The sequence below is a fragment of the Hypanus sabinus genome, chromosome 1, assembly GCF_030144855.1.
Source record: "Hypanus sabinus isolate sHypSab1 chromosome 1, sHypSab1.hap1, whole genome shotgun sequence".
In the NCBI taxonomy this organism is placed as follows: Eukaryota; Metazoa; Chordata; class Chondrichthyes; order Myliobatiformes; family Dasyatidae; genus Hypanus; species Hypanus sabinus.
Genome location: NC_082706.1, coordinates 107,804,300 through 107,831,889, shown reverse-complemented (window position 1 = coordinate 107,831,889; position 27,590 = coordinate 107,804,300). Strand labels below are relative to the sequence as shown.

Sequence of the window (27,590 nt, the reverse complement as noted above, 5' to 3'; positions counted from 1 at the left end):
ATCTGGACAGGCTATTGGTGATGTCCATTCCTCAGGACTTGAAGTTCATCATTGTATGTAGAAGGCTCATGTGCACTGTGCCCCCCCCCCCCCCCCCACCACCACTCGTTTATTTTGCAGGCATTGAGGGAAATCCACTATCAGATGGAGTTAAAGCAAGGTCTGGCCCATGCAGTCATGAATGTATAGGGAGCAGAGAAAGGGGTTGAAGAGCCCCAGTGTTCATAATAATTGTGGTAGAGGTGTTGCTGCCCATCCTTGCTGATTGTGGTCTCTTGGCCAGGAAGTTCAGTTGCAAAGGGACATGATGACTCCCAAGGTCCAGGGATTGGTTGGAATTGTAGTAGTGAAGGTAGCACTGTAGTCAATAAACAATCATTTTATGTTGCTCTCTTTACTGCCTAAATGTTCCAGAGTTTAGTGAAGGGCCAGGGAGATGGCACCCACTGCAGACTCGTTTCGGCAGTAGGTGAATTACAGTGGATCAAGGTTGTCTGGAAGTCTTAAGTTAATGCATGCCATGACCAGTCTGTTGATTTACTTCATGACAGTTGTCAGATTCACTGGGTAGTACTTATTACAGCCTGCTATCTTGTTTTTATTCAGCACTGGGATGATGCTGGTCTTCTTAAAACAGGTGTTCAGACATAGGCTACTCTTTTTACAATTTTATTTATTATTCTTAGAGGTGCCGCACAGTGACTGGCCCTTCTGGCCCAGCAAGGCCCATTAACACCCATGTCATTGATTAACCTACTAGCATGTACATCTTTGGAATGTGGGAGAACACCAGTACAGGATGTTTCTTTGTTTACAGAAGGATATAGTTGCCACGAGACTTATTAACCTAATTACTGGAATGAAAGGATTGTTCAACCACGAGCTGCTAATGAAAATCGATCCTTGTTATTTTGGACATTAGTAAAAATAAGGGGTGATCTTACTGTAAGATCTTAGCATAGACATGGAGATATTGGAAGAATCTCAAACTCATACTTACAAGATTAGGAGGCAGTCATTTGGAACACTGTCAAATCCCAAGAATTCTTTGTCCAGAGGGTTGTGAAGGCAAGGTCATTGGAGAAAGTAAATAATTTTTTGAGGGCTTTGTGGTACTGGCACAGAAGGTCTGGGACTGATTGGCCATGTTCCTACTGAAGGGGAAGCAGACTTGAGGGGGCCAAGTGCTCCTATGTCCTTATGTAACATATCTTCACAGCATTCACCTGATAAGATGTGACAGCCCCTGTACTGACACATTAATTATTTTCCTTTAAAAATGTGTGTGATACATCTACTAGGTCCAAAGATAAACTGGTCAGATGGTTGAAGCTTTGGAAAACAATCAGTACCTTCTTAGTGAAATAAAATGAAGAGGGGAATTCTGAGATATTCATTCACTCAGGTCCCTCATCCGCTTTCACCCTTCTAAACCTGTCAATAAATACATTCCATACACAGCAACTGCCAGTGCCAGTTGTGTGAGTGCAGTCTTTCACCTTTGACCTCTGCAAGTCTGAACTAGTTGAAGTTCTTTTTACCCTGAGTATCACATTTTCCTTCGATCACTTTGATCTCAATTAAAAACATCTTTCCTTTTCTGCTAATGATGGATGGGGACAAGCAGCACATGCAGTGAAACCTCAGCAGGAAAGAACTAAAGTAAGGGGCTACTTTACATTCATTACAGACACCAGAAACCCAGTTGTCCTACTCGAGCCCAACAGATTCTGATACTCATTAATGAATGAATTATAATGGACAGAAGGCCACTGTCCATCCATACGAATTGGCTTTATGAAAAAACTCATTAACTCCAATGAGTCTGGCAGTTGGAAAAGGGAATGTTTGCAATTGCAGAATAAGGTAACAATTGGAACATCACATTACTGAACAATCTTAGGATACCACAAGGCAACAATGAGAGAAGATGGGTTATGATTTTTTCCAAATGTTTATTTGCCATAATGTAAAATTGATTATCTAGGATATGAATTTATTCATAAGACACTAACACGATTACAGTACAATATCAAATTGAGACAATTTGAAACAAAGAGCCAAAAAGGCCCCTGTTCATTCCTTTATGTACGTTCCATAAAAAAGTGAGTTAAAAGCTTCCTCCTCCAAGGCTGTGCCTTTTCTACCTATGTCCAGTATTTAATATTAAAAAATATATAAACAATACAAATAATGCTAGCATATTGCCTCAAAAATGACAAATTAGTAAATACTTCATTATTGGGCATGAGCTGCCATTTTATTCAATACAACAACTGCTTTAATAAGGGATCATTTTGATAAATCTGACTTTAATTGGATTGATTGAACACTGTATGAATCTAAGTGAAGGTTTCAATACTCAGCACTCTGTAGTTTGTGAAGAGACAGCATTAGCAATGATTAGGCTGAGCAAAGTTACAGTCCCCTCTGAAATTCTTTAGTACAGGTATGCCTCCCCATAATTTCTAATGGGCTGAGCATTAATCACAGATCCACCACTGACCAAGCTACATTGGGGTTTCACACACAATTCTCTTTAGGAATCAGGCAACATTTATACCAAATTCTCTTGGAAACTTCTGCATTTGTGTATTCTGTTTTACACGTTATCCTACAGTTGGATTAAATCTACATTCCTTCCATTGGGAAGGAGGTTCAGAGACAGATTTGAATTTATTTCACACGGACTCTGAAAACTTTGTATCTATTTACAATGTGAAATTTCATTGTGAACTCTAGGCAAAGACGGGTTTTGGCCAAATAAGTTGGGTTTTTGAGAATAACACATTAATCCATTTCTCATGATACTGCTGCCTGTTTTCTCTAGGAACATTTTCTCACACAGACCAACTCTCCCTACTCCACTTCTCTCTCGAACTGCCTTTCATGACTTAGAGCATCTTATGGGATTACAATGTAGAGGTTCTAACTAAAAATTGGGGTCCTCCCCAATTACTCAGGCATTAAATTAAATCACATGACTGCAAAATAAAAACTACTGTGCTGCAGAAAGTTGGGTTGGCATATTTCTGGATGCCGTCCACACCAGAAAATTCACCTCATTTCTCATTGAACTTTTGATCCTTCTGCCTAGCATTTCTTAGCTGGTTAAAACTCCACTAAATGACACAAATGGTAGTGCAAAACATTCAACTGCAGTGTGATTTCCAACCTAGCATGTCTAATCTATCCACAGATCAACTAGATTTTGTTTTACGAGAGGAGGGGTCTTAACCAGAAACATCAGCTGTCCATTTCTATTCACAGACTGTCAGTACCTCTGAGTTCCTCAGCAGTTTGTGTTTTGCTTTGTTTTTCTAATCCTGTTTCCACTAAAATGTTACTTAAAAAGAGTAAAGACTTGCAAGATATTTGACCTTATACAACCCCATGCCCATAACGTTTAGAGGCACAGTCACTCTCAGCTTCCCAGGATCATTCCTAGCTTCTGTTCCTAAAGATATCTACCACATTGCTGCTCACTACTAAATTAGAACACTCAAATTCCAAACTGACTGAGACTTGATCTACATTTCCTGTGGCTCACCAGAGCAGACAGACTGGGCACAGGCTTCCCTCAGAAGTTCCAGCATTCAGAGACTGCAAAAAATTGTACACGCTGGCAACTTGCAACAACTGCAAGAACTTCTTGCACATTAACACAATGTTCTGCTGATACTATCATTTTTAGTGCAGCTTTATGCATCTAGCAAAACTTATGGAACCTCATATCTGAAGTCTGCACTACATAACTTCCACAAACAGTGCTCAGTTAAACCCCTCCCTCCTCCCCCACCCAAAAATCCCCAGGTCAAGTCAATGCTACAAAGCAGTTTCTAGGCCTCTCTACTCAATTAATGCATACTCTAATAGTTCACCAGTCCACAGTGACTCCATTTTCCCCTTCCTTAACCTTGGTGGGTTAATGCACCAGTGTTGACTTCCATTTGAAGGAAACCATTTTGTAAGGAGTCACAGAAGCTTATTGTCATTTTGAGTGTCTAACTTGTTCCATACAATGTGATTTATGAATGTGGAATACCACCATCAAGGAGAATGGTCTTAAACTCGTCCTTTGACAAGTTGGGTAACACCTGCAGAATCTAGAAAACCATATTAACTTGCTAAATTTAATGTGGAGGAATCCCAAGCCTGAATAATGCACTGTGATTCAGCTTCTTCCTCCCTTTCCCTCAGCTGTTAGGAAGAGTCTGTCCCACCTTGTCAGATCAGCTGCAGAGAAGACTGGCTTGGTCATGTTGCCTCTCCAAAAAGTTCCCAAAATTTGCTGCTCCAGACAAAGTGAAGGCACTTTCAAGAGGCTTTGGAGGGTGAGAGTTCAAGGAATCTACAAATGGGAATTAGTCCAAGAGGAGGAATTGAGCAGATGTAAAAAAACTCCAAATGAGGCTGGACAGGGCACACAGCCTGAGTAACAGAGTGCAGGATGCACGATGCTCAAAATCAACAGAAATGAAAATTCCCCACAAATTTCATGCTGAGTTGTCAGGTATAAGTGAATGGCTACTGATAGATTTCCAGTTCATACAGGTAATGGATTGCCTCATGTCCAAGCTACAACCAGGGAGTTTACTTTTAAATAAATTTGCAAGAACAAGATGGACTTTTGAATTAGGGTGACCCACTCAGTCTCTGACACTGGGTACTGGCTTCTCCTTCACACTACAGAAGTCACAGCTGGCTCTGATTTTAGGCGTTCTATGATGTCATTCCTGTCCATCCTTCCCAGAGCCTTACAAAGCACATCCAAGTTAGCATCAGCCCTCATCGACCAATCAGACAGCAGCGTGTGAGCCGGATCCTCCCCTCGGCCAATAGTGGCCACACGCTCCTCATCGTAGCCTAGGAGATGTGCCAGGTTGCGCCAGTCAGCTCGGTTTGCTCCCGGGCCATCAAGTAGTTGCTCAATCTCCTCCCGTTTCTGCGGTGGAAGCTTACTGTAAAGGGCTGGGTCTGCATGAACAACTGAAAAAAGAGAGAGCTGTCAACACTGGAACAAATGGCAAAACCTATCAAGAGAATGGATACCCTGGAATGAGCCAGAGGATCAAGGGGCTCAGATGCTGATTGGTGAGAACAACCTACATTGCAGAATTTATAATGGATGAAGGGCTTGCAGACCTGAGGTATCATGAGGACTTAACCATGGATCTGAAGTGCGATATGCCAAAGGTAGGAAGGAGATTATGTCACCAGTAAACGAAGATAATCTTCCCCAACAACTTAAAGTTTAGTTGGCAACATTATCATCCTTGCTAGCAGTGTCTCCACCACTGAATGGCAGACTAATCAAGTCAATACCCAATGCATTCCCATGCACCTATTGCTGGAACCCATGAAGCACCTGCTGCTTCTTGCCAATGCCGGCATACCTTTGCTGAGTTGTGGCTCATAGAGACTGTGTGTGTCAACAAACACTCCACTGTCACTGTGCAGCTTCTCACCTTCACCTCCTCCGTCGAGCTCACCAGCCCGCGCCTTGGCCAGCTGCTGCTTCTGCTTGCACGTGTTCCAGCTGCGTATTAAACACAAGGACAATGAGAGCGAGGTAACGAGTGCAGTGCATGTTCCAAATGTGAAGCAGCCTATTATTGTGGACAGAGAGGATGTAGTTAATGGAGGGCATCTGGGAACAAGGTGAACACCAACAATTAGACTAATCAGTCTGCCAAAACAAATCCAAGGTCATCTAACAGCAGTTAAAAACTTTTCCTCCATCATCCCTTTCTACTTCCTGCTCACCCACCTTTGTTCCTCCCCTTATTGCTTTGTTTTCTCATTCTTCGCATCCTTTATTTTCTTTCTTTCCACTTTTTCTTTAATCACTTTTCTCCCATGCCATCCCTCTCCACCCCTCTCCTTCTCCTCTCCCACTCCTTTCCCCTTTTCATTCCTATTTTCCCCCCACCCAAAGGGGCGAAACTAGACAACCCTATGTCCCAGGGGTCAAACCTGCTGTACTTCACCTTTCTGCTGTTTTTACGTCGGTGTCCTTATTGTTAACATGTAAACTGTTTAAGCTTTATGCAAACAGGTATATATGACAATGGTCTAATCTCATCTAACCTGGGGCTTTCTGACTATTTGACATTTGTACATTTTGCCTCTTGTTGGGAGAAGGCAGAAATAAAACAATAGCAAAATGCAAAGAGCACAGTTTTTGTTTGAAAATTCTTCACTTGAAGTTCCTGGGGATGTGATATTCACCATTTCACGGTAACATAGATGACAAGTCCCACAATAACTGCTGCAAGAATGGAGCAGTAAACAGGTATGATGTCCCTCCCTGTGTCATAGGCAGTGAAGTTGACAGGCCCCATTACGGTGGTGGGCATTGGCTCGACAGTTTTCAAGAACTTGAGATCATCCTTCACGAGTCCTATCCTTGGTTTTCTCAACAGCGTCGAGTTTTTGTCTATAGTAGGCAAGAGGAAATGAAAGCAACAATTTAGTTCCATTGACTAATCCATTAAAAAAAATATTGGTAGAACAGAAGGAGAAAGTTTCATTTAATAAGTCAGAAAATGTTTTTTAGGGAACTGAACACAAGCCAAGCATGTAGAAATAAGACTAAACTAGATTATTCCCAGTTTAGCCAAATTACCATTCTGTTCCCTGATGGTATATGGATCAAGGATTAAATGAGGACCAGTTGAAGAAATGCATGTTTTATTTTCTTCAGTAGAGAAGGCTGAATAAGGTGTTTAACATTCTATATTTAAAAAAAGAATCAAGACAATAGAGGCAGAGGAAGTATTGTTCTAATCCAGAACAAGCAGGACAGTAGAAGTGGGTCACTGGAGAGAGCAGTAGATAGGGAATATAACTATGAAAAGTAAAATTATGATCTCCTTGGCTTAAAAATATCCCAGAAAACAATACTCCTCATAACATGGGGTGGGGTAGAGTGGCTAGTGTGAAAGAGAAAGCAGTCATGGTAAGGGACAGCATCACAGGGATAAATAATATTCAAAGCAACTGCCTCCAGGAGTTGTTAAGTGTTAATGTCCTGAACAGTCTTCCCAAAGCTGGAGAAGAACTCAAGTGGGAAGGAAAGAAGAGCTGTTGAAAAGCAATGAACGTAGCTAGAAGCTGCAATGAAGTTTACCAAAACAATGTAGATGATTGATTGAATGCTGGTAAATGGGGTTAGTATTTAAAAAAGGGTACTTAATGGTTATCATAGAGATGGTAGAGCAAAGGGTTTTAATTTACCACAGTCTAAATTAAAATGTAAATTTACATACATGTAGAGACTGGCAGACAAAAATTATCTCTGCCATTGAAAGAAAATGCAGTATGTACCGTGCAAGCTGGTTTTCTCACTTTAGCTAGATAGCCAGAGCATAATGCAAAGAGATCTTCAGCAATATACACACACCCAAGTAATTAAATACAAAGTAGATAAAGAAGAGATTATTAATTTTGCAGCATAAATACAAAGGCATGTTTTTTTAAATAATGAAAAGTTATGCTGTTGAAAGGATCTGGATGTTATTCTACATAAAGTAAACATGTGAATACTGTAACAACAAAAAAGGCAAACAGTATATTGGCTTTATTGCAGGAGGATTTAAGGGTAAATGGCCTTATATAGGACATTGATGTGACCACATCTGGAATAATGTGTTCAGGTCAGATCGTCCCATTTAAAGATCATCGCAATAGAGCAGGGTTTCCCATTTTTTATGCTATGGACCCCTACCATTAACCTTGGTCCATGGACCCCAGGTTGGGAACCGCTGCAATAGAGGAAGTGTATTAAAGATGCAACAATTACCAGAGAGATTGTTCTGTGAGAGAGATTAAGCAGACTACCTGGTGTTAACATTAAATTTGGCAGGGAGACTCCATTTTGCAGCAAATGGAGTGAGACGTGTTTTCACCACGGCTCTACTTTTTACACTACATTCCACTGATAGATCCATTTTAAGTTTGAAGATTCACTATTTTTGTTGAAGGATTTATGGCTGAACTACGATGGCAGGAAGTCGATCCGGTATTGAATTGAGAGCGGCAAGACCCTTCCCAAAATGGAACAAGTAAATCAGAGGAACTTTTTACTTTAGAAAAAATACTCTCAAATACAAGATATGAAATGTGAATTTGGTTCGCTTAACACTAAGATTGATAAACTGATGGATGCTAATGGAAAGCTTTAAAAATCCATCTCTACTGTTCAAGAATCTTTAAAGAATTTAGATTTTCAATTTCAGGCGCTCAAACAGAATACTCGTCAAATTGAGAGGGAACAGGAATCATTCAGGCAAACTTAATGAACAAGAATTGATTATTATGGAAATTATTTATGGAAAAGAAAATTTTTGAAGTTACTTTGGAACTATCAAGGACGAAGGAAAAAACAATTGATTTAGATAGTAGAATGCGCAGGAGGAATTTATGTATATTGCGCTTGCCTGAAAATACTGAAACCGGTGACCTGTTAAAGTTCTTTTCAGATGTGCTATATTCACTTTTTAGCGAGATTCTTGAAGTAAACCCTCTACTCGATAGAGCTCATTGAATTCCAAGATCTAAACCCTCAATCGAATTATATCCACGACCACTGATACTTTGCTTTCACTATTTTACAACCAAAGCTATACTCTGAGAGGCAAGAAAAAGGGTAAGCAAATCTACAATGCTACAGAAATCTGTATAGTGGAGGACTTTGCTCCTGAGATTTTTGCCAAAAGAAGGAAATACTGGGAATTGATGGTTAAATTATATAAAAGAAAATGTCGCCCGTCGCTCCGTATTCCGGCACATTTGATTATTTTTCTGCCTGATTAAGGAATTTAAGTCTAAGCTGAATGCAACTTGAATAGGTAATTCCGAGCTGGGAGATGTTTATAGATGCTTTGAGGAAAGTCTGTTTTCTTTATGGATGTCTGTACAGGACTTGGCTGGTTTAATTTTTTTTAAATTTGTTAATAATTAGTATATAACTAGTGCTTTGAAGAAAATCTGTTCCACATTTTATGTCCGCACAGGACCTGGTTGATTTAATTTTTTCTCCTCACTTGCCTTAATATAGCTTTGGGTTTGAGATATACATTTACTTACTTTTTTGTATGATTTGTAAGTTTTTTTAAAATTCAGTCGTAATATATTATTTGCTTGGATTTATCCTTCTCTGAATACATGATTAATATACTTTAGATGAATTTAAGATGGCCATCGCCAGTTACATTTTAATTATTGTTAGGCATAACATTACAATATTTGAAATCTGTTCATCTCTTTTATTATGTCTAAAATCAGTGGGGTAAACATGCAACTTTTAATACAGCTGCAAAATGGATATTGGGGTTAGGGGTCATAGGTTAGCATGTGAACTTTCATTGGATCACTTCTCAGGCTTTGGGGGAGAGGGGTGGGGCTATTCGAATAGTTTTTTTCCCCCTCAAATGGGCAGTTCTGAGAGGTTTTATCTTGTATCAATCACGTCATTACTTCTGGTTAAGTCAGTGCTGCTTTTTTTCCTTTCAATCTAGTTTGTGTTTGCGCAATAGCTTTTATAAAATTTTAAATTAAGTCTTAAACCTGGATGCTAATAAAATAATAAATTTCTTGGAATTTGAATGGCATGAATCATCCTATTGAGCGTAAAAAGATTTTTAAGAAATTAAAAACACCATGTGGATATTATTTTTGCACAAGAAACTCATGTACGGAGACAGGGTGAAGATCGTTTTTTTAAAATTCTGGAAGGGGCCTTTATATCATTCTTTATCAATAAATAGAGGAGTATCTATTTTTGTTAACTCTAAAATCCCTTTTGTACATTTTAATACTGTTACTGATTTGACTGGATGATATTAAATTGTCACTGGTTTGTTATGTAGTCAAAAGGTAGCTTTGGTGTGTGTTTATGCACCCAATTTAGACAGTCCTGAATTTAAGAAGCTATTTTCCATACTCCCGAATCTAAATGAATACAAGTTGATTATGGGTGGTGACTTTAACTGTTGTCTTAACCTGTCAATTGACAGGTCATCAACCAATCTGTTGTTTCCTAATAAAGCTGCGACTTGTATTAATTCTTTTCTATTAGAATATGGCTTGGTTGATATCTGGAGATACAGGCACCATAATTACAAAGATTTTTGTTCCCCCCCCCCACCCCACACGTACATCATAAATATTCAAGAATTGATTTCTTTTTCTAGATACACGACTGTTGTATTCGTTACCGATTGTGCGTATGATGTCACTGCGCTGTCAGATCACGCACCGATGAAATTAACTTTGAGGCTCTCTGATAATATTTTGAAAATGTCAGTGGAGATTGAATCCCATATTGTTACAAGATCCAACTTTTGTTACTTTTATCAAGGAACAAATTTCTTTATTTTTTGAACTTAATACAACTGAAGATATGTCAAATTTAATTATGTGGGATACGATGAAATCCTTTCTTAGGGGACAGATAATTTCATATTCAGCAGGTTAAAGAAGGAGAACCAAAGTGTAACTTTTAGTGATCACTAATAAAATTAGAGAGATAGATAAAGTGTATTGAATAAGACCTTGTGAAGATCTATATAAGGAAAGGGTTGAACTCCAAACACAGCCTGATCTGCTTTTGACCTTCCCCATTGAGTAGCAAATTTTTAAATCCAAAAATCTATTATATATTATGGTGATCAATCAGGTAAATTGCTGGCTGGTCAGTTGAAGGCAAATATAGTCAGAAGACAGATTTTGAAAATACTTAGGCCAGATAGAAATGAAACATTAGATCCTCATGAAATTAATAAGATATTTATGGATTTCTATTCTAATCTTCAGAAATCTGAATTTTCTGATACTATCTTTATGAATAGATTTCTGCAAAAATTAAATACCTAAATTTCTATTCAAGATATTAATACACTAGATGCACCTATTAAACGGGAGGAAATAGCTAGAGCTATATCCTCCATGCAACAAGGGAAGGCTCTGGGACCAGATGGATATACAGTGGAATTTTCTAAGACCTTTACTGAAATGCTTACATCACATCTTTGTCAAACTTTCACTGATTCTATATCCTCTGGGACTCTTCAAAAACTTTGAGGCATCAATTTCATTGATTTCTAAAAAAAGGAAAAGATCTGTCTGAATTTGCCTCCTATAGACCAATTTCCTTATTGAATGTGGACTTTAAAATTCTCTCTAAGATTCTGGCTAATAGGCTTGAGAATGTTTTGTCTACTGTTATTTCAAATGATCAAACTGGATTTATTAAAAATAGGTATTCACATTTTAATATTTGAAGATTGTTAACTATTATTTATTCTCCCTCAGTTAAAGAATCTGAATGTATTGTCTCTCTTGATACAGAGAAAGCTTTTGATAGGGTGGAATGGTCTTATTTATTTCAGTTTTTAGAGAGATTTAATTTTGGTCCGGGATTTATTTCCCTTACTTTATACTATATATAGAGTAATCCATCAGGATTGTCCTCTTAGTCCTTTATTATTTAATTTAGTTTTAGAACCACTTGCTATCGCTCTTAGGGATTCCGACTCTATTCAGGGTATTACGAGAGGGGATAAAGTACGTAACATTTCGCTATTCCCTCTGTTATCCATATTTACTGAATTTAGTACTTCCTCTGGATAAAGTTAAATTTACGTAAGTGAATTATTTCCTATTAATAATCATTCCGATAATTATGATCAAATACCTTTTAATATTGCTAAAATTTATTTTACCTATCTTGGTATTAAAATTACTAAAAATGTTAAAGATTTATACAAATATAATTTTCTTCCTTTAATTGAACATACACAACAAATGCTTTCCAAATGGTCACCTTTGACGATGTCGTTAATTGATCAAATAAATGCTATAAAAATGACAATTTTACCAAAATTTTTATACACATTTCAAGCTGTTCCATCCTTTATCCCAAAAACATTTTTGATAGAATAGATTCTATGATCCTGTTATATAGCTAGATTAATAAAAGTTCTAGAGCGAGTAAACTTTTATTGCAAAAATTTTTTTTAAATGGAGGCTTGGCTTTACCAAACTTTAGATTCTATTACTGGGCAATTAATATTCGTTATTACTTTTTGGATTCACTGTATAGATAACCAGGACTGTCCTTCATGGTTGGACGGAGGAGAACTTGGTAAGGGGGTTCTCTTTGGCTTCTTTACTGGGAGTTCCTCTTCCCTTATTGTTTTCTGGGATTGGTGGACAAGATCTTAGTCCCATTGTTAGACATACATTAAAAACTTGGTTTCAGTTTAGCATATTTTTGTAACTTAAATAACTTTGTTCTTTCTAGTAATATCCATCTTTTTTTTAAACCATCAATTTTAGATAAGGTCTTTTTAACATGGAAAACTAAGGGAATAAAAACTTCTTCAGATTTGTTTTTAGAGGATTGTTTAATGTATTTTTTGCAGCTAGTGGACAAATATGATATATATATATAATGCACAATTTTTTTAGATATTTACAAGTCAGGAATTTATTTATTATGCGATTTGTTACCAAATTACCCATTTGCTCATTTACCAAATATGATAGATGTCATCTTTCAGCTTAAACCATTTCAAAAAGGATTGACAGCCATTAATAGCCAATAAACGGCTATTAAATTTACGAATGATGTCTAATGATAAGGTTAAACATGCTTGGGAATTGGAACTTCAAGAGTCACTTTCAGACAATCAATGGAATAAAATTTGTCATTTAGTTAACAATTCATCTATCTGCACCCGTCACTCCTTGATTCAGTTCAAGGTAGTGCACAGGGCGCATATGTCAAAAGATAAACTAGTGCATATTTTTTCTAATTATAAATCTTACCTGTGACAGATGCAACACTGCAGTGTCTACCTTAACTCATATGTTTTGGTCCTTCATAAAGTTAAATAATTTTCGGAGAGATGTTTTTAGAACATTATCAAAAGTTATAGGTTTGGACCTACAACCCAATTCATTTACAGCAATCTTTGGGATTCCAATGGAAGCAGGAAATCCATGTTCCTGCTTCTGCTCAACGCATGACAGCTTTCTCAACTTTATTGGCTAGGAGAGCTATTCTATTGTATTGGAAGGATCCCAATCCACCTACTGTTTTTTTCCAGCTCTCCTCCATTATGTCGTGTTTAAGTTTGGAGAAAATTAGGAGTCGGACGTTTGATACATCTTTTAAATTTGAGCAAACTTGGCGACCTTTTATTCAATATCTTCATATTATCCAATTCTTTTTACTTTCTCAGTTAATTTTTTTTCTTCTCCGCAAAGTTTTAGATTTGACCAGAAGGATTTTTCCTTTTTTAAAAAAAAACTGTATCCTCAAAATAGACTGCCCAGTTTCCCTTTTTTTTTGTTTTAGGTTAGTTTAGAGGGTTTTTTCTCATTAACAGAAGTTGAGTCTTTTTCTATAAATTGTTAAGAGGAGATGTGGTTCTTTTCTTTCTTTTTATATTAGCTTAATACTACATATGATTTTGACAGTGTATATTCCTTTTTTTGTTTATACTATTATTGAAATATGTATTTGAAATAACCTCTGACTTATATTTATCCTCATTCTTTTAAATCAATAAAAGATTATTGAAAATGAAATTTGGCAGAATACTCTCATTGAAGGACACAAATTTCTTCCAGAGTGAAGACAGGGATGATGCTGAACCAGGAGTCAGTCTCCAAGTTAAGAGCTAGATTTAGTAGATTAGGATGGGAAAGAATGTCTCCCATAAGAAAGTGAAAATAGTTGTAATACTGGCTCTAAGTCCTGGTTTTTGATTATATTCACTGCATGATTGGATATTAAGTAAAGCAAAGGTTATGATGTTGATAGAGGAAAGTAGAACTAAGGCAAGAAATCAGACGTTATCAGCAAAGGGGCAAAGCACTGAATGCCCTACAGCAGCTTCTATTGATTGTGTTTTTAAAAAAAATACACAGTAGCTATGGACTGGTTTCTTCTAAACAGTAAAAATTTTGCACTAACTCCAGGCACTGAAACAGTTTGAGTGAGTGGCTAACCATCATCTTCTAAAGAGTGAACGTGATGGATAAAAGTGGCAGCCATTGCGGTAACACACATATCCATGTACTAAACAAAATCCCTTTGTTCATTTAACATGTCTAGGACATCATGGGTATGCAACTCATGTGAAGCTGCCTCAGATCTTGAGTGACTATTTACAGCCTTAAATTCCGTGTGTCCAATATCCTTACTCTTTGAAAAACCCAGTGAACACAATAGGAAGGAATTTAACAGCTGCTGGGGCCCATTCTGTCTGATCTTCATTCCAACACTGAGAATTATATTGAGGTTTCTGATCCTGAAAGTCTTTCCCCCCCAGGGTCCTTCTGCCTGCCACTCGCTGAATGTTGAACCATACTTCACAAGACAAAAGGGGAAGATATAGCATTATATGTGGTGTACTTCATTAAGTGGTACATCTTAATAATTCATTGTTTAGTAATACCGTTGCAGGAACCATTACAGCACAGCTTCACACACAAGTCAGGCCACATCTACGGAGGCAAATAAACAGCCGACAGCTCTGAAGCTTGTAGACAGCCAAGCTTCATCTTCTGATTGTAGGTAGTAGTGCTTGGCTCAAAATACCTGACCTCCATCCTTTCTCAATTCACTAAGAGAGTGAACAGATTCCGATCCTTTGACTGATTTTCATTTTTCCCAGAGGCATTAAGACCCAGTACACCAAACCCAACGTCATTATGATCCCTCAGTTATATGACAGTGAGACATTGCTTGGTCTATCACGGGAAGATTCATGAGGGAAGGCCATAAAGAGTTTGATTTCAGTGCTGTTCTACAGTCTGCAGCATATTACATTGGGCTGAATGGCTTAATCTGTTCCTATGCCTCATGATCTTACACCCTTCCTATGTCATTCTAGACCTGTGAATGTGGCCTTATGGGCGGTCTTCATCAGTTCACTGCTCCCCTTTCTTTCTCACTGGGACCAGTACATTTCCCCCTTGAGCCAAGGGCTGTACAAAATAATGGGGAAAACAAATCATGGCAATGGGCATGCTCCTCAGCAAAGCTTTTGGAAGGAGAGAACACAGGTACAAATTTTTAGTCAAAGCCACACACAAACAAAATGAATCAAAGTCCACAAAGAGAAAGGACTCTTCCTCAAAGGAGAAAGGAAGCTTCACTGTAAATAATTAAGATTCTTTAATACCACACAATAGGAGTGAAGAGGCAATTAAGGAGGAAATGAGTTCAGACAAAATCTTTGCAGATGATGCTTCTGTGGCAGAGCCTGGAGATTAATATGAGCCTGACAGAAAATGACAAACATTCTCTCTCCATGATTAAGCAGGATCATTTTTTTTTCTTAAGAGGAAAATTAAACTCAACTTGAGGTCCTGAATGCAGACAACCATTGCATTCCACAATGAGCTCCTGCAAACTTGCTTTCAAAAACAGTTCTCCTTTCTCCCCCTCTGTCCCCCACCCCCTCTAAAATGAGGTGGGCTGCAAAGTTAAAAGCAGTTTGGCTTGATAATTAAGCCTCAAGTAGTTTTACACTAAGCATGCATGGCATCTTGCCTGTAAACTACAATTGATTGAAGAACAAGAGAACTGTGTAGTCGCAACACAGGATTATTTGCCTATTCTTGTGACTATAACTACTTTATTAAACCAGTATATCACTGGAGACAATGGACCAAATGACCTCTTTCTGTCCCATTGGTTGCTTGAAAAGCCTAATATATAGTTCTGTAATACGGTTGGTTTCCCTTGGTATTAACACTGAGATTGTAGTAACTTAAACTGACATTTTAAGGACCTGGTCTTCATTGAAATACAGTAGCAACACACCAAATATCTATCTAAATTTACCGCACTTCCTGCAGCCAATTTACACTGTTGCTGATAGTGATGAATCACTGTCCCAACTTCTTTTTCTCTAGCATCATAAACTTTCTTAATTTTGGGGTCAAGGCTGTGGTCTGGTAACAGGATAGAGGCAATGAAAGTCAGCATATTTATAGCAACACCTGACCATTAGGCAAATCTGGCTCCCCAGCAGAGCAAGCCAATAGGCAGGCCCGTACTGGTTTATTTGCACCCATTTAACATTCTTCCTCTCATGTGACAATTTGATTCTTTTTAACATTAACCTACACCAAGGGTAATTTACAGTAGCAAATTCAGCTACCAGCAAGTCACTAGATCGTTGGGGGAGAACCAGAGTAAGCCTATTTGTCAGAAACAACACGTGAACTTGACAATGATAGCACTGAACGTCAGGATTGGGCCCAGGCCCCGAGAGCTGCAAGCAAGCAGCACTAATTGCCACTCCAGTGTGCCTCCGTACCTGGGTGCAACTGAATAGCAGCAATACAGGAAAGAATTGGCAGAAGACCCAAATCAAGTTTTCTGCCATGTCTTTCCATTAGTGCTGCCATTTACTTGCAACCATGTGGGAAATCTGTTTTCCTGTATCATCTCACTCCTACAGTCATAGAATATACAGAGCAGTGCAGATAACAATTATTTTGCAATTATTCACCCATCAGTCCCCTTCCAGTTAATTTAAACATCCAAACATTATCTAAGCCTTCTCCAACAAAATCTGGCCATCACCAGCCATCAACATCCAACTATAAAATATAAAAAAGTACAGTAGAAAATTCAACCACTCAAGCCTATCATGCCATTTAATCTGATTCCCACCAGTGTGTGTCCTACATTCCAAAGGATATGGTTAGGGTTAGTAAGTTGTGGGAATGCTGCTGGCATGAGAAGCATGGCCCTTATCATAATTATTGTTGATTTAATCTGACACAAATGATACACTTCACTGATGTTCATGTGTCAAATAAACCAGTCTTTCTGTGGCTGAGCATCAACTTTACTTTGGTAAAACGTGGGACGTTTGTGCACATTGAAGTAATCAAATAAATGAATGAAAGTAGCTGTTGAAGTGTGATGTCCAGCCTTGAGAATTGATACATGAATTGATGGAGAGTGATAGGTGGTAATCAGCTGAAGGATTTCTTGGCTCTGCTTGGCCTGATGGGACGAGATTACTTGGGGTATGGAGGTAATATTGAAAGCAGGCAGGCCACAGCTTCCAACTATGGTAAGGCTTGCCCCAGTTGGCTCATCTTGTTGTTGTGATACAATATACCCAGGGAACTTGGAGAAGACTGGGACATTAGCGGAGAGCTTTAATTCAATGAGTGGGGTCATTGCTCATCAAGTATGTAGGTCAGCTCTCCCAGTTTAAGCACAACATAATCATGGTGAAGGACTTGCAACCAACCAAAAGCAGTACTGAGAGTGATGCTTACTTGCCTGTTGAGTTTTATTATATGAAGTTTTAATGCAGATAATCAAATGTGTCATGTTAAATTATTGAGCCTTTGCAGAGGACCGTTAAAAGATGACAGAATAAATACTGTAGTCTGTCAGCACAAATAGGCCAGGCAAGGCAAGGATGGCCAATTTCCTTTGGCTTTAGCTAAAGGAAACTGGTAGTTCTGGTCATTATTACTGATTGTTAGATTAATTTTGGAATTTACAAAAAAGATCCAAACAAAATTTATCCTGCTGCCCTGTTGTGGAAGCAGTAGAGAACCGATTTCTCCAGAGCCCATATTTATTGTTCATGAGTTTTGAGATTACGCTCTTCTGGTTGTACGCTCTTTTTGTATCAGTAGCAATAATTTAGCAATATCCAACACTCATTTTAAATCTCTTAATTGGATCACATTTCAGATGTTTAAACAAGTTTATGCCATCTACCTTCATTGTACATAACCAAGGCTGATGGCAACTGAATAATCACTTCACACACAAAATGCTGGTAGAACACAGCAGGCCAGGCAGCATCTACAGGGAGAAGCACTGTCGACGTTTCGGGCCGAGACCCTTCGTCAGAACTAACCGAAAGGAAAGTTAGTAAGAGATTTGAAAGTAGTGGGGGGAGGGGGAAATGCAAAATGATAGAAGAAGATTGGAGAGTGTGGGATGAAGCTCAGAGCTGGAAAGGTGATTGGCGAAAGTGATAGAGCTGGAGAAGGGAAAGGATCATGGGACGGGAGGCCTCGGGAGAAAGAAAGGGTGGGGGGTAAGCACCAGAGGGAGATGGAGAACAGGCAAATAACTAAATATGTCAGGGATGGGGTAAGAAGGGGAGGAGGGGCATTAACAGAAGTTAGAGAAGTCAATGTTCATGCCATCAGGTTGGAGGCTACCCAGCTGGTATATAAGGTGTTGTTCCTCCAACCTGAGTGTGGATTCATTTTGACAATAGAGGAGGCCATGGATAGACATATCAGAATGGGAAAGGGATGTGGAATTAAAATGTGTGGCCACTGGGAGTTCCTGCTTTTTCTGGCGGACCGAGCGTAGGTGTTCTCTAACTTCCATTAATGCCCCTCCTCCCCTTCTTACCCCATCCCTGACATATTTAGTTATTTGCCTGTTCTCCATCTCCCTCTGGTGCTCCCCCGCACTTCCTTTCTCCTGAGGCCTCCCGTCCCATGAACCTTTCCCTTCTCCAGCTCTGTATCACTTTCACCAATCACATTTCCAGCTCTTATCATCCCACCCCCTCCGGTCTTCTATCATTTTGCATTTCCCCTCCCCCCACTACTTTCAAATCTTTTACTATCTTTCCTTTCAGTTAGTCCTGACGAAGGGTCTCGGCCCGAAACGTCAACAACGCTTCTCCCTATTGATGCTGCCTGGCCTGCTGTGTTCTACCAGCATTTTGTGTGTCGTCGTTGTTTGAATTTCCAGCATCTGCAGATTTCCTCGTGTTTGCTGAATAATCACTTACTTACTTTCATATCCCTACCCTCTGAAGCCATGAGCTACCTTATAGAAAACCTACAGCACAATACAGGCCCTTCGGCCCACAATGCTGTGCTGAACATGTACTTACTTTAGAAATTACCTAGTGCTACCCATAGCCCTCTATTTTTCTAAGCTACATGTACCTATCCAAGAGTCTCTTAAAAGACCCTATCATATCCACCTTCACCACCATCACTGGCAGCCCATTCCATGCACTCGCCACTCTCTGCGTAAAAAAACTTGCCCTGACATTTCCTCTGTACCTACTTCCAAGCACCTTAAACCTGTGCCCTCTTCTGTTAGCCATTTCAGCCCTGGGAAAAAGCCTCTGACCATCCACACGATCAATGTCTCTCATCGTCTTGTACACTTCTATCAGGTCACCTCTCATCCTCCATCACTACAAGGAGAAAAGGCCAAGTTCACTCAACCTATTCTCAAAAGGCATGCTCCCCAATCCAGGCAACATCCTTGTAAATCTCCTCTGCACCCTTTCTATAGTTTCCATGTCCTTCCTGTAGTGAGGTGACCAGAACTGAGCAGAGTATTCCAAGTGGAGCCTGACCAGGGTCCTATAAAGCTGCAACATTACCTCTTGGCCTCAATTCCATGGTTGATGTAGGTCAATATACTGTATGCCTTCTTAACCACAGAGTTAACCTGTGCAACAGTTTTTGAGTGTCCCATAGACTTGGACCCTAAGATCCCTCTGATCCTCCACACTGCCAAGAGTCTTACCAGATTCTGCCATCATATTTGACCTACCAAAATGAACCACCTCACACTTACCTGGGTTAAACTCCATCTGCCACTTCTCAGCCCAGTTCTGCATCCCATCAATATCCTGCTGTAACCTCTGACAGCCCTCTACAACACCCCCAATCTTTGCGTCGTTAGCAAATTTGCTAACCCATCCCTCCACTTCCTAATCCAGGTCACTTATAAAAATCACGAAGAGAAGGGGTCCCAGAACAGATCCCCGAGGCACACCACTGGTCACCGACCTCCATGCAGAATATGACCCATCTACAATCACAGTAGCCTGGGGTACAGTCGTCTGGACTTGGCGACTTACCTAACTTGATGCTTTCCAAAAGCTCCAACACATCCTTTCTTAATATCTACATGCTCAAGCTTTTCAGTCTGCTGCAAGTCATCACCACAATTACCAAGATCCTTTTCCACAGTGAATACTGAAGTATTTGTTAAGTACCTCTGCTATTTCCTCCAGTTCCAAACACACTTTCCCACTGTCACACTTGATAGGTCCTATTCTTTCACATCTTATCCTCTTGCTCTTCACATTCTTGTAGAATGCCTTGGGGTTGACCTTAATCCTACTCACCAAGGCCTTCTCATGGCCCCTTCTGGCTCTCAATTTCTTTTTAAGCTCCTTGTTAGCTTTATAATCTTATAGATCTCTAACATTACCTAGCTCTCTGATCCTTTTGTAAGCGTTTCTTTTCGTCTTGACTAGATTTATTACTTCGTACACCACGGTTCCTGTACCCTACCATAACTTCCCTGTCTCATTGAAATGTACCGATGCAGAACTCCACACAAATATCCCCTGAACATTTGCCACATTTCTTCCGTACTTTTCCCTGAGAACATCTGTTCCCAATTTAAGCTTCCAATTTCCTGCCTGATACCTCATAATTCCCCTTACTCCAATTAAACACTTTTCTAATTGTCTGTTCCTACCTCTCTCCCATGCTATTGTAAAGGAGACAGAATTATGATCACTATCTCCAAAATGCTCTCCCACACCTGACCAGGTTCATTTTCCAATACGAGATCAAGTACAGCCTCTCCTCTTTTCAGTTCATCTAGATATTGTGTCAGGAAACCTTCCTGAACACACCTAATGAATCACATACATGAAGACCCTAATTCCCTAGGATTGCTGAGGTCACTAAAATAGGCCCACAAACCCATCATAAAATGGGGGAAATCAGCATAGCAATTAGCATGACGTTATTACAGCTCGGGGCTTTCTGAAATTCAGAGTTCAATTCCGGTGCCATTCTGTAAAGAGTCTCTTTACACCCTCCCTGTGGAATGCTTGGCTTTTCCCTGGTCATCTGGTTTCCTCTCAGTCCAAAGACATACCGGGTAGGTTAACGGGTCATTGCAAGTTGTCCCGTGAATAGGTTCCGGTTAATTGGATTTGTCAGGGGCAGCATGACTTGTAGAGACAGAATGGCTATGCCAGACTGTATCGCTAAAATAAATTGTTACAAAAATTTTAAATCATCTGATCTGGCAGGGTGACTTTACCGGGATCAACTGTCACCTGTATGTCAAGGTATATTTAGATATGCCACACCATAGGAAATATCACTTGATTACTTCCCCCTAACAAGAGGTCGTCGTCACCTTACTGTTAAGTAATTAATTAGCATAACATTGACTGTAGTCTTCCTCTTACCAGTGGGAAATGTTTGCTGCAACATGGTGGTTCGATGTTATGAAATCAGCCTTCTCAAATGTGATGTGTGTTTCCTGTGTGATTTTGAGACTGCTGGATGAGAAAACAGTTGGTATTCTGCAGTCAGTTGTGGGTGTTATGTGGTCACCCAAATAATGAGGGAAGTACCCGAGAGGATGTAGTGCCTGCAGAGTTCCAGTAGCGAAAGTCAACATGCCAGCTGGAGGCAAGGAAAGAAAATTAAATTGTATAATTGTATAACTTGAGATGATGGAAACAGAAACAAAAGCTAAATGTTTGGGAAGGAAAACAATTTATAGTATTAGAGCAGAGGAGAGAGTCTATTTGGACAAACTCTTTCAAACAGACATTAGAAGCACAAAGGCCTAAAAGGCCTCATTTATACTGCAGATTTCTCAGAATACACAGGATGCTAAACTTCAGACATGGCTCCGAAGTTTAAATCAAGGAAGTTAACAGTGAAACTATAAAATGGTTTGAATTCAATTTAAATCGCTAGATAACAGCAGACACTTGAACAGCAACAAAGCTCTTGTCAGAGGTTTTCAGCTAAAAAGAGCATAAGCAATTATCAATTGTCTGAAAAAAGGATGCTGTCCAAGTTACATGCCATCTTGGACAATGACTCCCATCCACTCCATAACATACTGGTTAGGCACAGGAGTACATTCAGCCAGGGACTCATTCCACCGACATTTAACACTAAGCGTCATAGGAAGTCATTCCTACCTGTGGCCATCAAACTTTACAACTCCTCCCTGGGAGTGTCCCTGGGACCAATAGGCTGGTCCTGGACTTATTTCCACTGGGCATGATTAACTTATTATTATTTAATTATTTATGGTTTTATATTGCTATATTTCTTCACTATTCTTGGTTGGTGCGACTAACAAAACCCAATTTCCCTTGGGATCTGTGCTGTCTTTACGACAGTTACTTAGTTTATAATATTTTCGCTTAGTAATTCATTCGATAGTATTTTCTAGTTAGAATTAGAAGTGTTTAAAGTATATTCATTGCATGTAAAATATATCGGCATGTGATGACGTCACATCCGGTTTCACCGCGTCTTGTGGGAAAATACCGGTTTGAAATTAGCGCGAGGGTGGGGGCTTACCACGAGGCTCACCTGAGCAGAAGTAGTTTTGCAGGCATGAGAAATCACAGTGAGAGCAACGCTGTAAGTTAATAGATAATCGATATATTGAACTAAGATGTTAATGCCGATCCTGTTAGAAGTAACGACGGTAGATAATGTTTATGCTTTCGTTAGTTAAAGAGTCGCGGATAGTTTGCATGGAAGTGTATTTAAAGTAGTCAATGGAGCAGGTAAACTCTCCCTGTATACTGCACCTTAGTGTAATGTAGTTATAGTCACCTTTGCAAGTATTTACACTTGAAATGTGATATTAAGGAAGGAACAAATACTGTATCAATCTTGTATTGTTTTATCAACAGTTTTCACCATATGTTAATGTGAAGAGTGAACAGTAAATGGTTAATCTTACTGCGATCTGGTTCTTATTAACTGGTTTATCTCGACGTTAAATTCAACGTTATCAGTTACACGCGAAGGAGAACGTTACAGGATCAATAAAGTATGTCTGTCTATCTCAGAGGGCTATAAAAATAATAATGGGCCGGGGGATCCAGAATGCTATTTCCAGTTATACCGTGGAAGTAGAACAAATGGAAAACTGAAATGAATGACAAGTAAGAACACAAGTAGGAATAAGCCACTGGATCTGATTGCCACCCCTCACCCCACCAAGCTTGCCCTGCTGTTCAATTCAACCAAGGTTGATCTTCCCTGCTACATCTCCACAGTTCTTCTTTCCCGAAGATCCAAAAATTTAAAAGCTTAAAAAAAAATGTTATGACTAGTAAGTGCTATTTCACAGAAGTTTTCATTGTTTGGAATAAACTTGTAAAGCAATAGAAAAAGAAACAGATCATTTGATAATCCATTATATACTATAATGAGAAAGTGAAGAAAATGCAGAGGCACACTATTCAAGTTCAGACACATGTTGACCTAGCCAAATGGAAGACAGTCTGAGTCTCAACAGCATAGTTTCAGAGGCAAGGAGAGGGTGACTACCATTGAAAGTTGACCCTGGTCAAGTCAACCTTGTTAGATCTAAAGTCAATGAGCATCAAGGTTGAGCATTCCAAAATCTTGCACAAATAAAAGGTGGTTATTGATGGTTGCAAGTTGATTACCTCAACCCCAGGAAAAAAAATTCAGAGAGCTGTCAGTCAGTGACAAGTAACATTTGCACCACAAATGGCCAGATAATGACAAGTTCCAAATAGGAGGCAAATAATGAACAATCCAACTCCAGATACTTTAAATACTTCCAAGAATCTACAAGGCACAAGTCAGAAGGATGATGAAATATGCTTCAATTGTTTGGATGAGTCCAACAAGTCATAGCTCAACAGTATCCAGAACAAAACAACCAATTGGCTGGCACCCCATCACTATTTTAGATATTCATTCTGTGTCTCAAACGTTGGTGCACCGTGGTTGCACTGCACTTGCTCAGTCCAACTGAAAAATCCCAAACCCATGACCTCTACTACCAAGAACAAGGGCAGCAGAGATCAACAGCATCTGCAGAGTTCTTCCAAGACGTTTATCAACTTAACACGACCTGGAAATAGTCAGTGGCCATTTTATTAATTCAAATATCTAATCAGCCAATCACATGGCAGCAACTCAATACACAAAAGCATGCAGATATGGTCAAGTTGTTCAGACCAGAAAACAATGGAGAAGACATGTGATCTAAGTGACTTTGACTGTGGGATGATTGTTGGTGCCAGATGGGATAAACTGAGCTTCTTAGAAACGGCTGATTTCCTGGGATTTTCATGCACAGCAGTCTCTAGAGTTTACAGAGAATGGTGCAAAAAAAAAACACTCCAGGGAGCTGCAGTTCTCTTAGTGAAAATGCCTTGCAAATGAGAATGGTCACAGGAGGAGAGAGAGGCCAGACTGATTTGAGCTGACAAGAATGAGACAGTAACCCAAATAACCATGTATCCCAACAGTATTGTGCAGAAGAGCATCCCTGAGTACCTAATAGAGTGGCCACTGAGTGTACATTGCTAGGGCTTCAGTGTGTTTAAATACTGGAGCTCCATTCCCCATGGCAGTGTAGGTGACCTTCACCAGAAACACTGCTGCAATTCAAGTTGGTGATTCACCTGTACCTTCAAGGTCAATAGCAATTCAATGCTGGTTATGCTAATAATGCTACAAACTAAAAAAATGTTTTTTAATTGCTTAATCAAAATTGCAAATCCAAATCCAGAGAATAGTTCCAGACCAGCTGGCGCATTAATAAGAGTAATTAAAGGGCTACATTCCAACTACTAATTAGAAGCAAGCTCAGATTGGCTGGGAAATTAAGAAGGGCAAAGTTCTAAAGCTCAGTCCTGGACTGGTTCTAACCCACTTTGTTTAAACAGTGGCAAAAAGGTTGAGAAACTCAAGTGGATAGCAAACCTACTCCCAGGAGCTGGGTTGGCAGCTTACATATTAAAGTGTTATTTGAGGAGATTTGGCGTGTCACCTAAAACACTCAAACTTCTATGGATGTACTGTGGAGAGCAGTCTGACAGGCTGCATCACTGTCTGGTGATGCTGCACAGGACCATAGGAAGCTTCAGAAAGTTGTAAAGTGAGTCAGTTCCATCATGGGCACTAGCGTCCTTGTATACAAGATATCTTCAAGGAATGGTGTCTCAGAAAGGTGACATTTAATGTTTAGGTGTCTAATCCTTGTTACTGTCAAGAAGGAGGTACAAAGCCTGAGAGGCATTGATCGTGTGGATAGTCAGAGGCTTTTCCCCAGGGCTGAAATGGCTAGCGTGAGAGGGCATAGTTTTAAGGTGCTTGGAAGTAGGTACAGAGGAGATGTCAGGGGTAAGGTGTTTTTTTTTAAAATGTAGAGAGTGGTGAGTGCACGGAATGGGCTGCCGGCAACAGTGGTGGAGGCGGATACGATAGGGTCTTTTAAGAGACTCCTGGACAGGTACATGGAGCTTAGAAAAATAGAGGGCTACAGGTAACCCTAGATAATTTCTAAGGACAAGTTCAGTACAGCTTTGTGGGCCAAAGGGCCTGTATTGTGCTGTAGGTTTTCTATGTTATTATGTTTCAACAATTCAGGAACAGCTTCTTCCCCTCTGCCATACAATTCCTAAAAGGACGTTTAACACATGAACACTACCTCACTTTCTTTTCTGTATTTGCACTATTTTTAATATACAGTCAACCCTCCTTATCCGCAAGGGATTGGTTCCGGGACCCCTCGCGAATACCAAAAAACACGGATGCTCAAGTCTCTTATTCAACTTGTCCCAATGCGGTGGACATTAGGACCCGGTGGCAAAGCTCTGAATCCGCAGTGTTTCTGTTCACTAAAATAATCATGATTGAAAATAAAGTGGAAATAATTAAGCGATCGGAAAGAGGTGAAATGCCATTGGTCACTAAAAAAGCATTAGGCTACAGTCAATGATGGAAACAATTTTAAAGGATAAAGTGAGAAAGGCCCTACCCCGATGAAAGCTATAATTATTACTTAACAACACAGTGGTTTAATTATTGGGCTTTGGGTTTTTGATCCTCCACATCAACCCGGCACAGATGGGCCAGTGTGCTTGGGAGCAATCTGTCACTGGATCGCCCAGCGCTTAACGTTTCTTAAGTGTTTTATATGCATAGAAAGGTAAAATATATACTATATACTAAGACAAACTTTTGACTAACTGACAATAAATAATACCGGATGTACCTGTTCCGACTTACTTAGTAAAAGAACTTCCAGGTTTTTTTCGACCCCGATCCACGATAACCTACGCACATCCTCCCGTATACTCTAAATCATCTCTAGATTTATAATACCTAATACAATGTAAATGCTATGTAAAATAGTTGTTATACTGCATTGTTTAGGTAATAATGACAAGAAAAAAGTCTGCACATGCTCGAACAACAAGTGTTGGAAGAGCACTTCCGGGTTTTCTCAATTCGCGGTTGGTTGAATTCGCACATGAGGAACTCACGGATAAGGAGGGCCGACTGTAACTAAATTTATATATTTACTGTAATTAATTTTTTTCTCCATACAATCAGCCCTCCTTATCTGCAGGTTCCGCATGCACAGATTCAACCATCCGCGGATCGGGAAATCCCGGAAGTTGAGCATTGTTCGCCTAACATTTCGTTCGTTTGCTACTTGTGTTGTGAGCAAGAGGAAGAAGTTTAAGGCTAGTAAGGGATGTCTGGCTAGCTGTGTAAAGCACTACAGCCTCAAGAACTTAAAGATCATGAGAGAATTGAGATCGGCTGATGCAAAGGCAACATCAGCGTTCCCAGAAGAGCTACGATGGTTGCGTCTGTACTGAACATGTACAGACTTCTTTTCTTGTCATTATTCCCTAAACAATACAGTATAACAACTATTTACGTAGCATTTCCATTGTATTAGGTATTATAAGTAATCTAGAGATGATTTAAAATATACTGGAGGAAGTGCGTAGGTTATATGCAAATACTATGCCATTTTATATAAGGGACTTGAGCATCCGCGTTTTTTGGTATCCGCAGGGGGGTCCCGGAACCAATCCCCCGCGGATAAGGAGGGCCGACTGTATTAACATGCATTGTATTGTACTGCTGCCACTAAGAAAACAAATTTCACAACCTATGTTGGTGATATTAAATCTGATTCCGATTTTGTGCATCTTATAATTAATTATCATATCACTAACACGGCCACTCAAGTTTTCTGGCTATTGAAAAACCTAACTTCTAAAGAATAGCGAGTAGTGCTGGAATTATAGGTAAAGGGTTTTCGAATGACCTGCAGAATTCTGCTTACCTGCTTCAACACCCTCACGTACAGCCGAGAAGACTTGACTGGTTTAAACAATATGCACAACTGCAGAAAATCAATTGTTAAAGAGAAAGGCCCACCATAACTTCCTCAAGGGCAACTGCGAATGGGCATTAAACGCAGGCCCTTTTTATTAAAAGCCATGTCCTGGGATTAATTATCTCACCAGGAGGGGAATTCCAATTGTTTATACAGAAACTGATGTAACTCTTTACTTGCTCTCTGCTTCAAAATACAATGCATAATAACTTGTTGCCATTGAAATTCTGGGTCTAAAGATGGCTTCAAGTGTGTCACCGAGGAAAAATGACACCCATTTCTATTCTCGGCATGTCAGGGGTTAAAACTGCTTTTTAATTCAGGCTTGTCTAATAGGCAACTGTTCCATCTGATA

General features: G+C 39.5%; 1 protein-coding gene across 4 annotated transcripts in view; it reads right to left on the bottom strand.

Annotated features, from left to right (window-relative positions):
- Nucleotides 1-1,935: 1,935 nt before the first annotated feature.
- The window catches only part of LOC132396382 (tumor necrosis factor receptor superfamily member 16-like), a 33,187-nt gene continuing 7,532 nt past the window's right edge, over nt 1,936-27,590 (bottom strand). For 3 of the 4 annotated variants that reach the window (XM_059973915.1, XM_059973910.1, XM_059973923.1), the window contains exons 3-5: nt 6,232-6,439; nt 5,469-5,539; nt 1,936-4,989 (exon numbers count right to left, since the gene is read on the bottom strand). In XM_059973915.1, the coding sequence (XP_059829898.1) occupies nt 4,682-4,989; nt 5,469-5,539; nt 6,232-6,439 (587 nt within the window). In that variant the 3' untranslated portion in view covers nt 1,936-4,681. Of the gene's footprint in view, nt 4,990-5,468; nt 5,540-6,231; nt 6,440-21,263; nt 21,453-27,590 lie in introns of those variants that run through there. The other variant, XM_059973929.1, reaches the window with a different exon arrangement.